The 16,350-nt window shown below is 61.6% G+C and overlaps 1 protein-coding gene across 4 annotated transcripts; it reads right to left on the minus strand.

The window, feature by feature from the left end:
- Positions 1-274: 274 nt before the first annotated feature.
- On the minus strand, positions 275-9,308 carry HMGA1 (high mobility group AT-hook 1). 4 transcript variants are annotated; one of them, XM_063356780.1, is made up of 6 exons: positions 9,192-9,308; positions 8,780-8,940; positions 3,748-3,853; positions 2,817-2,900; positions 2,293-2,343; positions 281-984 (listed from the first exon to the last, which is right to left on the minus strand). In XM_063356780.1, the coding sequence occupies exons 3-6, from the start codon at positions 3,847-3,849 to the stop codon at positions 928-930; spliced, it is 294 nt and encodes a 97-aa protein (XP_063212850.1). In that variant the 5' UTR covers positions 3,850-3,853; positions 8,780-8,940; positions 9,192-9,308; the 3' UTR covers positions 281-927. The 4 variants fall into 4 exon arrangements, with proteins under 4 accessions (XP_063212853.1, XP_063212850.1, XP_063212854.1 ...); XM_063356783.1 differs by lacking the exon at positions 9,192-9,308 and having other exon boundaries at positions 275-981; positions 8,780-9,037; XM_063356784.1 differs by lacking the exon at positions 9,192-9,308 and having other exon boundaries at positions 281-981; positions 2,817-2,897; positions 8,780-9,035.
- Positions 9,309-16,350: the final 7,042 nt, after the last annotated feature.

Below are 16,350 nucleotides of genomic sequence, written 5' to 3' on the forward strand. Positions count from 1 at the left end.
CAAAATAATGATTTGTTTTTTCTTTTTTTTTTTTTTTTTAAAAAAAAAAAAAAAAAAAAAAAAAAGAGCCCAAAAAAGGGGAGGGAAAAAAAATACCCCACAGCCCCCAGCGACACCCCGAAAAAGGAAACACCGAGCCAACGATGCCCCCGGCAGCCGGCACAGCAGCAGCACGTCTGTGAGTTCAGAGAGTGGAACTTAAATATCCAGAGGTAGTTGTGAATGAAAGGAAAAAAAAAATAGTACTAAAAAAAAAAATTATATATATATATATATTCCAGAACCTATGAGGAAAGGGCTGCTCCGAGCCGGCCCCGCTTGGGCGTCCCCGGGGACGGGCACCCCTGGGGACGGGCACCGAGCCCCGGCGTCGCTGCGGGAGCCGCTCTCCCACACACAGCGCAGTCCCCAGGACTGGGGGGGGGCACAGGGGGCTTTGCCCGGGGTAGCAGCAGGGCAGAGCAAAGGTCTAATGCATTTGGGGGGGGTCTCACCTTTGCTGACACCCCCCCCCCGCCCAGGTCCCTTCCCTGCAGAGGCAAAGCCCGGTGTTGGGGGGCGGGGGGGGGTGCAGCCGGCCCCCACTTTGGATGGGTGAGATCATTGCGTTGTGGGGGGACAGCAAAGGCGAGGGGGTCCCAGCCCCGGCTCTCTGCCGGGCACCCCCTTTGCCAGTGGGGCTGCCCCGAAACCCAGCGCTGGGGAGAGGGGGGAGCCGGGGTGGGTGCCCCCCCAGGTTGGGGGGCTGCGGGGGCCGCCCAGGTTGGGCCATTTTCCAGTGCTGCCGTGGTCTGAGGGTGAGGAAGGAGCGGAGGAGGGAGGAGGAAAAAGCCAGGGCGGCGCGGTGGGTCTCTCCCCGTCCCTCTCCCCCGGCCGCCGAGGACGCGGGGACCGTCGGGCGATGAGGTAGCGCCGGTTCGGGAGGTTTCACTGCTCCTCCTCGGATGACTCCTGGGAAATGTTCACCTCTTCCTCGTCCTGCTGCTGCGAGGCAAGGGAGCGGGGTCGGGGGGGGGATGCCGGGGGGTGCGGACACCCCCCTCCCTCCCTGGGTGAAAGGCTGAGCAGGCACATCACGCCCTTTGTGCCAAGAGGGGGAAACTGAGGCACCAGCACCTTCCTGGATTGGGGGACTCTAAATTTAACCGGGTTTAACCGTTATGGGCTAAATCCCAGGTAAGAAAATCCCCGGCTGGGCTCGTAGCGAGTGCGACACTGCGGTCCCCAGCGCCACTGCTGTGTCCCCGGTTGCCACCAGGGGGGTGCTGGTGGTGGCAGGATCGGGTGTCCGTGTCTGACCGGGTGTCCGTGTCCGGCACCGCACGTGGGGCGGGTGGCCGTGAGCATGGCGGCCCCGCACGCGGCGGTGAGTCAGGGCTGAGTGTGAGCGTGAGTCAGCGCCGGCCCCCGCTTCCTCCTGCTCCATTCATAAAAAAGCCACCGCAGCCGGCGGCTGCCAAAGCGGGACACGGTGTCCCTGGCGTGGCCCCGTCACCATGGGATGGGCTTGGTCCCACCCTCCCGAACCGGCTGCCTGCCCTGGCGTCCCCAAAACAGCCCCTGGGGTGTGACGCTGGTGCGGGAGACCCCTGGGATGGCACCCCCTGGTTTGCAGCCCTCAGCCTCTTGCTCTCCACAAGGAATTCAAGGGGCAAAACCCCACATGGGGCAGAGCAGCTGCACCCTGAGGGGTGCCCGTGGGTGGCTCCTGTGTCCCGGTGCCTGGTGGCATCTCCTGGGTACAGGGACGTGGCTGGGGGCAGCAGGATGGGCACACCGGGAGGGAGGTGAAACTTGCTCCCAGCCGGGTGATGCTCGTGGGTGCCCGGCAGCTCCCGTAGGGCTGCGAACCGCGGGGGGAAAAGGGGAGAGAAGTGAAATGGAGGAGGGAAAGCACAAGAGGGTGGCTGTAGCGCACGGGGGGAGGGGGGGCTGTAGTGCACCACGGGGGGGGGGCTGCTGCGCACCTGGGCTGCAGGAATGCCACGCTGGTGACGCAGCGGGCGCCCGGGCAGGCGTGTGCCAGCATGTCACGCAGGCAGGACCAGCCGCCTCCTGCGCACCGCTCTGGGGCCGTGGGGACATGGGGGAGCTGGGATGGCTCAGCGCCCCCCCCCTCCCCTCCCAGCATCGGCATGGCCAGGTTTGGAGCCTGTCCTGTGCCACGCCGTGTCCCTTTTCTGCTCACTGCTCTGCTCTCCTCCAGCCCGGCAGCATCTCTCCCCGACTCCTGGGGACAGCCAGTGCCCAGCACCCTGCCAGGATGGAGGGGGAAGGGAAAAGCCCACTCACCGATTTTTTGGGTCGGCCTCGAGGTTTTCTCCCTGGTGTGACTGCAGCTTTCTGAGACAAAAAAAAAAAAAAAAAAAAAAAGACACTTTAGTCAGGTTGTCTCCATCCGCTTGTCCCCGTGACGCTGCCGGCGGGGGGCAGACGGCATTCCCCTTCCTCCCACCCACGACTGCCAAATTCATCACCCCAGTGGCATCTCCCGGGCTGCTGCACCCAGGTGGCCCTGGGGCCACAGCCAGGCCACCCCCCCCCAGCCCCCCCCCCCCCCCAGCACCGGAACGGCCGCGGCCCCGTGACTCAGGTGGCGGGCGCGGGATGTGAGTCGTCTCCTTTGCAAACAGGTTTATCGCGGGGTGTCCGCAGGCTGACACACGCCGTCCCTGGCTCCCTCCCCACCTTCCCGGGGGCCAGCGCCAAGAACCCCTCCCTCCCAGGGGTAGATCTGCCCTAAATTGTCTATAATTGAGCTCCAAATGGACCTGTCGTCCCAGCACACGGAGCAGCCCCCATCCCCAGCCACCTACCCTGCCTTTCGGGGTGGCCTTGTTTTTACTGCCCTTCGGCCGTCCGCGGGGTCTCTTGGGTGTCGGGGCCTCGCTGGGCTCCTGCTGGAGGGAGAGCAGAGAGGGGGGGTCACTGCAGATTGGGGGTCTCCAGGGAGGGATGCGTGCCTGGCGCGGCTCCCAGTGCAGCAAGCGCACCCTGGGATGCTGCGGGATGGCAGCCCCATCCCCCCCAACGGACCCTGCTGGGGCAGGGATGCTCTTGGACGTGATACTGGGAGCACTGGTTGCACTGGGATCGGCGGTCGGGTGCCAGGCACAGGCTCCTGCACGTCTTTCAGCCGGGTGCGTACGTGACCCGTCCCGCACCGGCATTAATCGCCTGGCTTAGCCGGATGGTCCCCGCCGGTGTCTCAGCCCCGAACCCGGCTCGCTGCCGGTGCCGCTGCCCGGCAAAGTGTCGGGGAAGCAGCAAATCGCCTTTTCTGCAGGAAAATGATGCGCACAAACCCCCACCTCCACCCCCGGGGGTGTGTATGTGTGTGTTAAAGGGGGGGCTTGGCACCATAAAGGCTCCAGCAGCATCTTATCCCTCTGAGCAGCTTTTCCTAATGGGGCTTTAATTAGCCCGTCTGCAAAGGCAGGTTCAGCTGCAGCCTGGGGAGGAGCAAGGGGAGGCCCCCAGCCCTTCCCTGGGTGAGGAGGAGCTCTGGGGTGTTGCAGGGCTTGGGGGGGCTCTGAAGCCCCCCAGGAGGGATTTGCTGCACCCGGGAGGTGCTGCCTGAAGCGGGGTAATGGGGGCTGCACCCTGGGCATCCCCATCCCTGCCCGGGGGATGCTGCTGGGGTGCAAGTCGGGGGGGGTTTCTTGCTGCCCCATGGCCTGGGGGTGTGCAGAGCTGCCCAGTGGGGTGCTGGGGGGCTCTCTCACCCTCCCGGGGGACCCCACGTACCTGCGGCTTCTTCCTGGGCCGCCCCCGGCCCCTCTTCTCCGACACGTCCTTCTCCCCCTTGGAGGCCAGGGGCTGGCTGGATTTGGCGCCGGATTCGCTCATTGTCCTTCCATCGGCAGTGAGGAGGAGCGGGAAGGGGAGGAAAGTTGGTCAGTGATGGCTCGCCATGCCAGCCAGCCCCTCTCCCCCCCAGCCCTTGCTCTGGGACAAGTGGGTGCTGAGGGCCACGCCAAGTGACTCCTGGGGCTGCGAGGGACATGGGGAGCCACTGGAGCCTCCCGTGGGGTCAGCCGGACTGTGGCTCTGCCCGCTCCCCCCCAGGTAAGGATGCTCAGCCCCCCCCAGGTAAGGATGCTCAGCTCCCCCAGCTGCTGCCCAGCCCCTCTGTGGGGATGGGGGTGGCCGGTGGGGTATCAGCACAGACAGGAGGTGACAAGGACCAGGGTCCCCCCTTTAAGAATGCCTCTTAGAATTAAAATTCAGCTGAAATGAGCAGCTTCTGCCTTACTCCAGCCCTTCCCAGAGGTTTGCCCATATCCTGCTCCTCTCCCCGCCCAGAGCGGGGACCAGCCCGCACCCAGGGCACTGCCGGGGCTGGCAGGGCCCACGGGGGAGAAACCAAAAGCATCACTAAGAGTTATGCCTAGAAGAGACTCCCGCTTCTGTTTTTTAACCCCAAAGCCCATTCGGCAGCACCACACTGTGGGGTGCAGGGATTTTCTGCCCCAGAAATGCGGAGCACGTTGGTCAGGTGTGACCCTGCTCCCGCTGCTGCTGCAAAGCCGGGATCTGCACAACCGCCCTTGCTGCACCCCCGTCCCTCCTGCAAACAGACCTTTGGCTCCCTCCCGCCCCTGATGCAACGAGCCCTGATGCAACGAGCCCAGGCCAGCGCCGACACACGGGGATGGAGCAACGTGGTGGCAGTGATGGGGCCAGACCCTGGCAGCGGGACCCCGGTGTCACTCCCTGCTCTCGTGGCACTAATGACCAGCCCCATGTGGCGGCTGCTGCTCCTGTCCCGGCTGGGAGAGGCTCTGGGTGCTCATTTAGGTTGCCCAGAGAAGCTGTGGCTGCCCCATCCCTGGAGGGGTTCAAGGCCAGGTTGGACGGGGCTTGGAGCAACCTGGGCTGGTGGGAGGTGTCCCTGCCCAGGGCAGGGGGTGGCACTGGCTGGGCTTTAAGGTCCCTTCCAACCCCAACCATTCTGTGATTCTATGATCTCACCCGTCCCCACTCCCTGCCTTCCCCTCCCAGGGTGGGTTTGCAGCTGCGTCTCTCCCGAGGGAGCAAAACGAACCGGACAAACCCACGGCACAGACACACCGCTGAATTAGCCAGTGTCCCGGTGGTAAGGCAGCTCCTGAGGTCCCCAGCAGGCATTTGGGGAGCAGCAGCTTGGCCACCCCTTCCCGCAGAGCCCGTCCCCTTTCCCCAAAAGGAGGGGAGCGGCTCCAGATTTAATCTGGAGTCCTTGAAATCCCAGACACGCTGCCGGCGCCGGCAAGTTGGAACAGGACAAGCGGTGGCAAGGCACCGGGGGCCTCTGGGCATCCCCACGGGGTCTCCCCCCACCCCACCTCGACACCCAGCACCGCTGCACCCCAGACGGGATGCTGCACCCCTCACCCTGCTCCTGCCACCCCGGCTGGGTTTAGGGACAGGCACAGCCTGGCCCTTGTCCTAGGGATGCTGGGCTGTCCCCTCCCCTGTGCATGTCCCACAGGGCTTGGATGGCTCTCCTTGCTCGTGGGGAAATCCCACAGAGGAAAAGGCTCCATTTTCCCCTCTCCACCTTGATGCTTCCCCAGGGGCATAGGGAAAACCTGCTTTTCCAGACCCGTGGTGCTGGTTCCACACCCAGCTCCCAGCCCAGGAGCCAGGAGGATGGGCTCCAGGCTGGAAGGGTGCAGGATTGCCACCACAGCCCCAGCGCTTAGTGGTGGCCCCGAGCGCAGGGCGCCTGCTCCCCTCGTCGGTGATGTGACATTTCCCAGCAGAAACAGGGCCGTGAGAGCAGCGTCCCGGTCTCGCCGCCCGTAAAGACGGGGTTTGGAGCTGCCTGGGAGACTTGGCTAGAAAATCACCGCGTGGCTCTGGGACGGGTGCTGCAACCCCCCCCCGGGCCACCTCTCCCTCTGGGGACGGTCCCTGCACCCATCCCTGGGTCTGACCCACATCTCCGGAGCACGGCAGCCCCCCTGGCCCGGCTTCTCCGGCAGGTACAAGGTTGTGTGGCCGGTCTGCGGGCAAAGGAGAGACTCTGCCTACCTCTGCCTACAGGGTTAATAACACTTAGTTTTGAGCAACTGGTTTCAATTTGGATGGTGTTAGAGCAGCCGGGTCAGTGCTACCGGGGAGAGCAGGGCTGCGGGGGGCAGCCGGGGTGCTGCCCCCCCCCCAGGGGATGCTGAGACTCATCGGAGCGGGGACGGGCGAGACACGCGGTGCAAGGAGCCGTGCTCAGACCTTCGAGGCTTTTTAAAAAACAGGCGTCAGCTCCCGCTCCCCCCTGGAAGTGACTCACGAGTGCAAAACAACAACAACAAAAACCACCCTCAGATTCTTTTTTTTTTTTTTTTTTTTGGGAGACAGAAACCATGCTGTCGTGTAAACACCCTGAAAATATTACTCACAGCATCCCAGAGCCCTTCAAGGAGTCTCTTAGATAAAAAAAAGTATGGTTTAGGTTTAGGAAAGTAAAACACCGGCCGGCTGACTGGGGGCTGAGAGGGGTTTGTCTTTTTTTAAGTTAATCTTTGTTGGAGGAAAGGCAGCCTCCGAGCTGTGCCGTACCCTCTGCCGTAGCTGGGAACAGATGGGCCCAGTATGGCCCCCACCCTGCCGCGCTCTCCTCCACCCCGCTGGGGACGGACACGGGCCCCAGGCAGCGGCTCCGGCCAGGGATGCTGAGGGGACCCTCCCCGCTGGGGGGATGCCACCGGCTATGGCCCCCCGACCACAGCCTGCCGCCGCAAAGTTGTCGGTGCTGGGGAAAGTACGTGCACATCCCACCCGTCCCCCCACCGCCTCCAAGCTCTCCCCAAGGGCTCCAGCGCTGAAACCACCCCGGGGGACCGAGGGCTCCATGCCCTGCTGGGACAGAGGGGGATGAGGAGGAGGATGCCTGGGTGGGAGATGGGGGATGCTCCTCTCTCCCACCCCAGCACCCTCCCAGCCAGCACCCGGCCCCAGAGCAGCCCCGGCTCGGTGTGATGCTCCCCTGCATGGTGGCCCCAGGGGACCACCCCAAGCCCCCGGGACGGTGCCAGGCACAGTGCGGGAAGCCGCTCCAGAGCATCAAAGCCATATAGGAGGGATGGAGCAGCTGTGTTGCCATGGAGGGAAGGAAGCAGCTGAGGGAGAAACCTTTCCGCGCAGGGAGGATCCAGCCGGAGAGGAGGGCAGGGGACTGCCAGGCTCCCCGAGGCCGGGAGGGATAAATCTCTGCAAGGTTTGGAGGTGGGGAGGCCACATCTGCCTCTCGATCGATGGAGTTGGGGGGATGAAAAGATCCTCCCTTCTCCATCCCTACGGATGGCGAGCTGCCGGACTCTCGTCCCCCAGCCCCATCGGCTCCCTCTGCTCCACGACATGAGTTGGGCCATTCTCAGCAGCCATCTCTTGCACAAGCGAGGGCTGGGTTGCAAAAGAGGCAACCTGGCCCCTCGAAGCGATGGTCCTCGCTTGCCCCTGGGCCTGCTCCTGCCTTCCCCCACCCGCCTGCGCTAGCTTTACACCGCTCCCTGCAAATAACCCCATAAATCCCCCGCTCCTGCCACCTACTCTTAGATTAAACAAACCAGCCCAGGAGAAGGAGGGGAGACAGGCGGTGGCTTAGATCTTAAAAAAAAATAATAAAAAAAAAAATAAAAATCTCTTCACGCCCAGGAAATCTAGCCTGATTGCAGCTGGAGAAGGATCCCGGCCGCACCTCCTGGCAGAGGGAGGACGGGAGAGGGAGGAGGGGAAGAAATAGTGGAGCAGAAGTTGAAGAGCCTGTTCGGCAGGGAACTGGGCTGGGAAGGGATGTGCGCGGCTCCTCATTAGGACAAACCCTCCATGGGGCTGCTTTGAAGCCCCCCCCGGGCCTGCTATTAAGGAAAGTCCACCCCCCTTTCCTTCCTGGGCATGCATAATAAAAGGAAGTGATAAAAGAAAGGAAGGAGGGAGGTGGGGGAGAAAGAAAAGAGGCAGGAAGGGCACCATCACACGCTTTGTGAAGCCCCTGTCCTGCGGGCGTGTAATAAAACCCCGGGTGGAGCCAGCCCTGTGTGGCATCACCCCCCCTCACAGCCCCCCCACGCCGGGGTGCGGGGCCCCAGGGTCTCGCAGCGTGGCCACTGTCCTTTGGCGGGGGGCGGCTGAGCCCCAGCACTGCAACTTTGCACCCACTTGTGTGTGTGTCCCCCCCCACACCTTGAGCCGGGCTTGGCCTGGCCCCACGCACCTTGCACCCCCCCGGCCCCACGCACCGGTCCTGCTCCCACGCACCTTGCACGGTCCGCCCCCCCCCCGCGCCATCCCTATGCGTGGTCCCGGACCCCCACGCACCCGACACCGGCCCCCACGCACCCCTGCGAGCCCGGGCACACACACACACCCCCCCGCCAGTGCCGGGGGGCTGCACCCCGCGGCCGTGCGGGCCCCCCCCCGGGCGGTGCGGGGCGTTTGCATCCCCCGAAACGCGGTAAGTGCAGGAAAAGTCCCGCCGCGCCGGGAGCAGCCGGCACCGGGGACCCCCGGTTCCCCCCCCCACACACACAACCCCTCCCCACGGCCCAGGCAGGTGCATCACCCTATTAATAACAATAATTAATAACAAGAATAATAAAAGCGAGGCATTGCAGAGCCGGCCCGCCGCACGCACACACGCGTCTTTGCAAATCCAGAGCGAACCGGGGGCGATCGTGCACAGCATGCGGGGATGCGGGGGGGGAGCAGAGCCCCGGGGTCCCCCCCAAGCCCAGCACCCCCCATCCTCCCCCGCACCCCCCCGGAGCAGAAAGGAAAGAGGAAGGCCGGCACTCACAGTCAGCTTGATCTCGGAGCTGGGTGCTTGGGGTGGGTTTTTTTTTTTTTGGGGGGGGGTGGTTTGGTTGCTTTTTTTTTTTTTTTTCCTGGCGTGTCTGTGTTGTGAAGCGAATTAAACCCCCCCCCTCCCGGCGGCTGCTGCTGCTCGCAAATGCGGATCTGAAAGGAGAAGGCAGAGAGAGAGGCTGCGACTCACACACGCATCCACAGCTCAGCCAGGCCCCCCTCTTATTTATATAAATAATAAAGAGAGAGAGAGGAAAAAAAAAAAAATTGCTCCAGGAGGAAGGAAGCTGGGTCAAAATCATTTGCAGGGAGCGAGGAAAAAAAAAAAATAGGAAAGGGGGGGGGGGGAAGAAGGGGGGGAGAAGGGGGGGGAAAAAAAAAAAGGAGCGAGCTCCCAGCCTTACTGGAGGGGATCCAGCTGCTAAAAATAGCAAAATCACACTCGAAATTAAATAAGGGCAACCAGGCTAAGGGGAGCTTCCAGCCCTTGCGGAGCGGGGAGAGGAGGAGCCGGGCTGCATCACGGCGGCGGGGGCGGGCGGCGGCAGGGCCGGGAGCGATAGGTCCGTTCAAAGGGCTGCGGAGGGCGGGCGGCGGCCGCTTCCCCCCCCCACCTCCCCTCCCCGAGCCCCCGGGGGGACCCTCCGCCGACCCCGGGGGCAGATGGAGGCAGAGCCGGGGGAGGATGGAGACATCGCCGCCCCCCGCCTCGCCATCCCCCCGCCCTGGGATGCTGCAGGGATGCTGCTGGCTCTGGGCACCCCGCCATGCCGCCGACCTGGCCTCGCCGCTGGGTAGACACCCCCCCACCCCCCCCCGGTTGCCCCCCCCCCGCGGTGTTTTGGGCTGGCATAAAGGAATTTGGCAGCACCGTGGGGGCAGGCGCTGTGCCGTGCACCGGGTCCGGCACCCGTCCCTGCCAGGTTACCCCCCCTCCCCCCAAAAAAGATCCTCCATTCCCCATCTGAAGGCACCACCAGCGGGTGCTCCATCCCTGGGGCATCCCAGGGCCGGCTGGGTTTTGTCACGATATTTATTTTGTTTTTCATCGCAGCAGCACTGCAGGAACGGGAGGCTGGTGTGGAAGCGAGTCCTGCACGGCTCGGCACGGTGGGGTTTCGGGAGCTGGTGAGCGGCCCTGAGGCTCTCCCGGGGTTTGGGTGGGCGGTGGGCTTCATCTGCAGTAAAAGAGCTTTATTCTGAATTCCTACCATCTGTTTTGGAAGTGGTTTAGGTCAGTCTGGAATGGGATCAGCTCTCCAGGTAGGTACCTCAAAAAGCAGAGCCCCGTTACATCGGGGGCAATGTTTTCCAAGGCATGTCAGGCATTTGGGGTCTCATGGTGGGTTTTTTGATGGGATACAAAGAAATCCAGAGCTCATCATCCTCTCAGTGACGGGGCTGTGCCAAATTCCCCCAAACTCCCACGGAAACTCCAATCACAAATTTAACCGAAACTTCGATTTAGGTGCTTCTGACCATCCTAATGCTAAGGCTCGAAATCTGGAGTTAGGAGCCAAACTTCAGACTGGCCGATGCTGGATTTACGTTTCAGGCAAGTTTTTACTAAAAGACAAAAAAAAAAAAAAAAAACAAAACCCAAAAAAAGCGCCTTTATAAATGTGAAACTGGGAACTTTCAATATCTGCAAAACTTCTTCAGCAGGGAAGATTTACAGCGTGAAAAAGAAATCTAACCCAGCCAGGCTTGCGGTGCCTTTTTTTTTTTTTTTTTGGCTAATTGTTATTTGGATTTTTAAAATCCCCTGCAAATTCCCCCGCCTAAAACACAATCGGAGCAGTGTCCCTTTCTGTCGATTAAAAAATGAAAGCAGAGAGGTGTGTAGGGGGAGGAAAAACACCCTGCAAGAGGCTGACCTGTTTTCCAACGCCTGGCAAACAGAGCGGGCATCGCCCCCTCGCACCGCTGCGTTTTTGGGGCTGAGCCGGCCTGCGGATCCCCGACCCGGGAATGGTGCTGCGTCTCCTCCATCTGAGGGCCTTGCATCCAGGCAAGGTGGTGTTTGCAGACCCTATTTTTTTTATTTTTTTATTTTTTTTTTTGGCTAAAATTGGTGTTCCCCCTCTGCCTGGGTTTGGAGGGGTCGGGGTGCCTTCTGCCCGCAGCAGCCCCAGCCCTTCCCACGGCCAAATTCAGGCTTCCCCCTCTTTGCCATGAGCCTGGCGAGGAATTTGGTTTCTGTCCCTGGCACAGGCTCGTTGTTATTAATATCCCTCGTTATTTATTCTACGGCGGCGGTGAATGGCTGTAACCGGAGAGCTGCAAACAACCGAAGCTGCTTTTTCTTGCTTTGATCCCTTAAACTTTTGGCAATTCCCTGCTGGCCGAGCCCACGCCGGAGCCCCCCCCACGCCGGGTTCACCTGTGGGGTGACCATTTGGTCTTTAAAACAAAATAGTGCGGCCCCGAAACTAAAGAGCGGCGGTGGGATGCTCCCAGCAGCACCGCCCCGGTGGGAAACTGCGTGCGATGGGGGAAAACGTGGGGAAAAATATTAGATTTGGGACAATGGGGTTGGTTTGGTGCTCAGAGCGTGTTTGCCAGGATGGGAGGACCCAGGGATTTTTGGAAGTAGCCTGGCAATGTGCGGCGGAGAGGGCTGCGCCCACAGGGAGGGGGCCACAGGCCAGTGACCCCCCCCCACTGTAAATAGAAGGGGGTCTGTGCGTGTGCGATGCCCCAGCGGCGAGGTGAGCTGCGCGGCGGCGCGAGGCTGCTGGGATCCGAGCAGCGCCCGGTGCCGGGCCCGGGATTTCAGCCCGGGAAGATCATTTTCACTTTTGTTTTTGCCATTTTCCCCAGTTTAAAGCCTGCGGTTGGTCCGGATTTGGGAGCAGGACGGGCGAGGATCCCACAACCTGCAGAACAGTTCTGCAGCGAGACCAGAAAGTGAAAATGGCTGGAAATAGTGAAACTAGAAGTGATTTATTTATTTCCCTCCGCCATCGCAGCTGAGCCCCACGCAGGGCGCGGAGGGGCAGCCTGCGCCGTGCTGGGGTTGGCATCGCATGGAGCCGGTGCTTCCCATTATCCCAGTGAGGCAAACAAACTGGGAAACCCGCTGGGACACAGGCAGGGGATGTCCCCGGTCGGGGTTTTTGCGGGGATGGCCGGCCATGGCGGGAGGGGACGGGGACGGGGACAGGGACGGGGCCTTTGTTTCCCCTCCCGGCTTTGTTTCCCTACGGCCCCATTGATGAAGCCCCATGTGGCCAAACAGCCCCGGTCCCACCCCGAAACACTCCTTTTAATTTGATTAAACAGCTCTTTCCTTCTCACCCCCCCCCCGAGTGGATTTAGCACTCACCAGGGCAGTATTTTCCTGTCGCCCTATTCCGGGGACAAATTCCTAAATCACCTGATAAATTATAGGCTTAATACCGCCGCTTTCGAGAGCGCGAGCCCTGAGTTTGCAGGACCCGGTGATGCCAGCGCTGTGGGATGCGTGTGCTGCGGATGAGGGGTGCACACACGAATTATTGGGTGTCCTTATTTTTTTTTTTTAGCCAATGTTTCAGGCCTGGGAGAAGATCCGACGGGGAAAAGGGTGCCCAGGGCTTGGGAAAAGCTGCACCTCTGTAAGCCTCCCTGAAAAGAAGGCGCTTGAAATCATTCCCTGCTCCCCCGGCTCTGCAGAACTGCAGGCGCTGATCGTCCGCCCCCAAAATGCAGCCACCTCTGGGGGACACGTGGGGGACCGCAGGGTGGCCCTGCGGGGGGGGACATCTCGTCCCGCTCTGCCCCGCATCCTGGCGACTGCCACCGAGCCCCGCAAAGCTGCGTTCGGGATTTGGGTGCCTAATTCCTGCTAATTTCCCTGGGAAAGGGGAAACCCGATCCTCTAAGGCAGCTCTGGAAAAAAAAAAAAAGCCTCCGCCCGGGTTGCTGGGTAATTGGAAGGGCTCCCCGCCTAATTAAGAGTGTGGCGTGTTTGTCACCTCCAAAGCCCTCTTGAACAACAGTTAATGAATCCGCGTGGCTGTGGGCCTTGCGGGGAGAGGTGTCGTTACCCTCGTTTCACAGATGGGGAGACGCGGGGATCAGCGGTGGCGTGACTCGTTCGAGGCCGGGTGAAGAGCACCTTTCACCCGTGTTAGCGTCGGGTCTGGTGCTCGGGGCGCACCGTGTTCCTCTCAGATGCCTTTACCCAGCGTCGCTGGGATTTTGCTGGCCGGGGAGGTTTCATGCTGTGCCTGGAGCATCCCCGTGCACCACCCCGGTCCCCCGCTGCATGGCGAGGGGCGTTTGCTGAAGACCTTTTTTGCGCAAGTGGTTTTGCAAAGTCCAAAGCCACAGGCAGGACGTGGCTCGCTCTGAAGCTGAGTTTTCTCATTTCCAGCATCCTTGGGTTGATGCAGGCAGGGGAGCGCGTATTTGGCTCCTCTCTGTACAGGAGCCCCGCTCGCTGCAGCCTCTCAGATGCTCCCAGTGTCTCCAGGGAGGGGATATATGTTATATGGGAAAACATCTTGGGTGCAGGAGGTGCCTGAGGCCAGGCAGGAGGACAGCAGCATGGTCTGACCCAGGTCTGGGCTTACTGCTTTGGTCGCGTCCACCTCTTCCAGCACAGGAGTTAGCTGAGCTCTGCATGGCCGGGATCAACACTACGGGACCCAGTGTAGGGTCCGCCGCAGGGATGAGCGGAGACCCCCCCCCGTTTCCACCCATTTCTGCCCTTTCTCTGCAAGCTAAGTGATGGCTGCACAAGCCAGAAGGCTCTGCAGACTGGTCCAAGATGATTAACTGCCTTCGTTAAGTCTCGCCCAGTGCAATATGGTGAGCATCACGTTTGCCACGCTCCATGTTTCTTACTTTCTCAGGAAGGCACCACAGGGCTGAACTCCTCCTCCTGGCACGACATCTCTGGTGTGGAGCATCCTGAGACCTGCAGCCCTTGGGAAGGGCTTTCCTGAGATTCGCCATGTCCTGAAGAGTTTCCAGCAGACAAGAAGAAATACTTCTCCTTCCTCCAAAAAGCAGAGGGGCTCGCCCCGGTCCGTGCGGGAGAGGCAGTCGTGGAGCGGGCACACAAAACCCATCATTACCTTGGAGCTTGCGTGCAAATCCCTGCTGAAATATTTATTACTGCCTGCAATCAATAATTAGCCCCCAGGAAAAGACATTTCTGGCAGCCGGCTCCTCTGCTTGGAAGGTGGACGAGGCCAAGGCGTGCGGGTCACTGAGTGCCTGCCCCCCGTCCGCACCCCGGGGAGGGAAATGGGGTGGAAATGGGGGGGCTGAGCACTGGGAGAAGGGCTGCCGTGGGTGTGCGTGGGTCTCCGTGGAGCCCACCTTGGGGCAAAGTTGGAGGGGAAGGAAGGGAACATTACGCCTTACGCCTGTCCCAACCCTCCAGCGTCGAGGGGCCCGGGCTGACGAAGAGTGCGGGTGCCCTTTGTGCCTGGAAAGAAGTGGCCAAATCTGCCCGGACCAAGCCAAGCATGTCAGGTGCTGTCTTGTTTTGAAAGCTCTGCTGGGAAGTCACCCCAGGGACGGCTTGGCCGCCTGGGCGGACAGTCATGAGGCTGGTCCCGGCGCTGCCAGCCGCTCGCCCGGCGTTCCCCCCGCCTGCCCCTCCAGCCGTGCTGCCGGACGCAGCATTTTGCGTTTGTAACCGGGAGGAGATGGGGGCTGGATCCCCTGACTCCAGGAGCCGGGGATTTAGAGAAGAGCTTGGCCAACGGAACGCAGCGTGGGGCAGCTCCGGCCACGCCAGAGGAACCAGAGGTGAAGCCACCTCCATCCCCATGGCATGACATCCCTGATGGGGTGACAGAGGCTGGGGGCAGATACGGGCCCCCGACACCCTGGTCAATCAAAGTGACCACCGACCTGTCCCTGTCGCCATGCACACCATGTCTCATCCTGCCTCTTGTTCACAGACCCTAAGAAAAAGAGCTTGAGGTATTTTTTCCATAAAAAAACTGGCTTCAGGGTTTTTTTCAGAGCACCCTTAGGTGCTGAGCTGCTGCATTCCACGCTTTGGGGATCGGGCTTCATCCCCCTTCAATCCCAGAAGCCAGGTTTAATTCCCCCCCACCTTTTTAAAACAAAAATTGGGATTTGCTTTTCATCCCCTGCCAGCAGTTTGGAGGGGTTCACCTGGGCTCGGTGCTGCCTGGGTCTGTGTGTGATACATATCGCCCCATATATGTAAATATGCACATTAACACCCTAATTTATAGCTCCGGAGAGCGCTGGCTGGGTCGTGGCAGCCCACATGGCGCAGGACGAGCAGGACGAGCCGGTGGGGCTGGAAAGTGGCTCTGGCTCCGGCAGGGACGCTGCTGCCGTGCCCGGGCAGCCACCCCCTGCCTGCACGCCCGGACCTGCCGGCACCCGTGGGGACGTGTCCCTGCCTGTCACCCCTGCTCGGCTGCGGCGGGGCCGGATTACCCGCTCGAGCCCAGCGAGGGTGGCGAGGATGAGTTTTGGGTGCCGACGGTGGTGGGATGGGGAAGGGGGTGTGCGTGGGGGAGCTGCTTTGGCTCGGGCACCCCAAAGTGGAGCATCCCATTAGCTTTGGGGAGCTGCTCGGTGTCCCACAGGGGGGTGCCCCGTGCTCCCGGGTCACCGTGGGTGCCACCTCCTGTGGGCTGCTGGGCTCTGGCCCTGGCAGGGGAGCTGGGATGCTGTGGGGCTGCGGCCGGGGCTGCGGTGCACAATGGCCTTTTGTCTGCAGGGCTGCCCCGGGAACATCCCGCCATCCCAGTTTCCCAGTAACATGAAACCTCCTCGGGGCTGCCTGCAGGAGCACAAAGCCCCGGGCTGCTGGGGGGAGCCAGCTCCAGCCCCCTTCCCGACTCCCCCCACCGCGCTTCAGCACACATGCACTGAGCGGGCTGGGGCTCAGGTGGGTGGCGGGTGGCTATCAGCCCAGCCGGGGTCCTGCATCACCTCGCTCCTGCTAGAAAGGGGGTGACATAAATCAGGGGACCACCAGGAAGGAAGCTGTGTGCCGTCCCCGCTCCTGCAGGAGCCTCCGAGCAAGGATGTGGACGACCCATGGTGGGGTCTCCAACACCTTCCTCACCCCGGGGCTCCTCATCCTCAGCAGACCAAGGGCTCCCCACCACTGCTCCCCAGTCCCCCCCGGGGGCACCCAGGGCACGTGCCCGTGGGTGAGAAAATACCTGCGGGCCCTCCCCAGAGCCCCTTTCCCACTGCAGCCCCGGCCTGGGGCTGGGGGATAACAAAGAGGGGGGGGAACAAGGCCGGGGGGAACCGCTGTAAACCATTAACGAAACGCAACGGAAGAGAATGCGAAGGGTCATTAATTGAGGACTTGCGTCTGGCTCGCGGGGGAGCCTGGCTGCCTTATTTTTGTTTTTAATCAAGGTATTTTATTGCATGTGGCACATCAAAACTAAGCAGGGCAGCAAAGGAGCCGGCGGCGGCCGGCAGCGTTCCAGGGAGGGGCAGGAGCAACGTGGGAGGGAGGTGCTGCAAGGGGTGGGGGGCACCAGGGGCAAGGGGTGGGGGGGTGCACTGCAAGGGGTGGGGGATACACTGCAAGGGGCTTGCAGTGGGGCCGGAGGATGC

Source organism: Chroicocephalus ridibundus, chromosome 20, assembly GCF_963924245.1.
Source record: "Chroicocephalus ridibundus chromosome 20, bChrRid1.1, whole genome shotgun sequence".
NCBI lineage: Eukaryota > Metazoa > Chordata > Aves > Charadriiformes > Laridae > Chroicocephalus > Chroicocephalus ridibundus.

Bases quoted from the DNA above. Each gene is read 5' to 3' on its own strand.
- HMGA1 (XM_063356780.1), bottom strand. From the start codon at position 3,849: ATGAGCGAATCCGGCGCCAAATCCAGCCAGCCCCTGGCCTCCAAGGGG. The intron at 2,901-3,747 runs GTACGTGGGGTC...CTCTCCCTCCAG, and splicing joins GGCCCAGGAAGAAGCCGCAG to CAGGAGCCCAGCGAGGCCCC. The intron at 2,344-2,816 runs GTAGGTGGCTGG...TTTTTGTCTCAG, and splicing joins AGGCCACCCCGAAAGGCAGG to AAAGCTGCAGTCACACCAGG.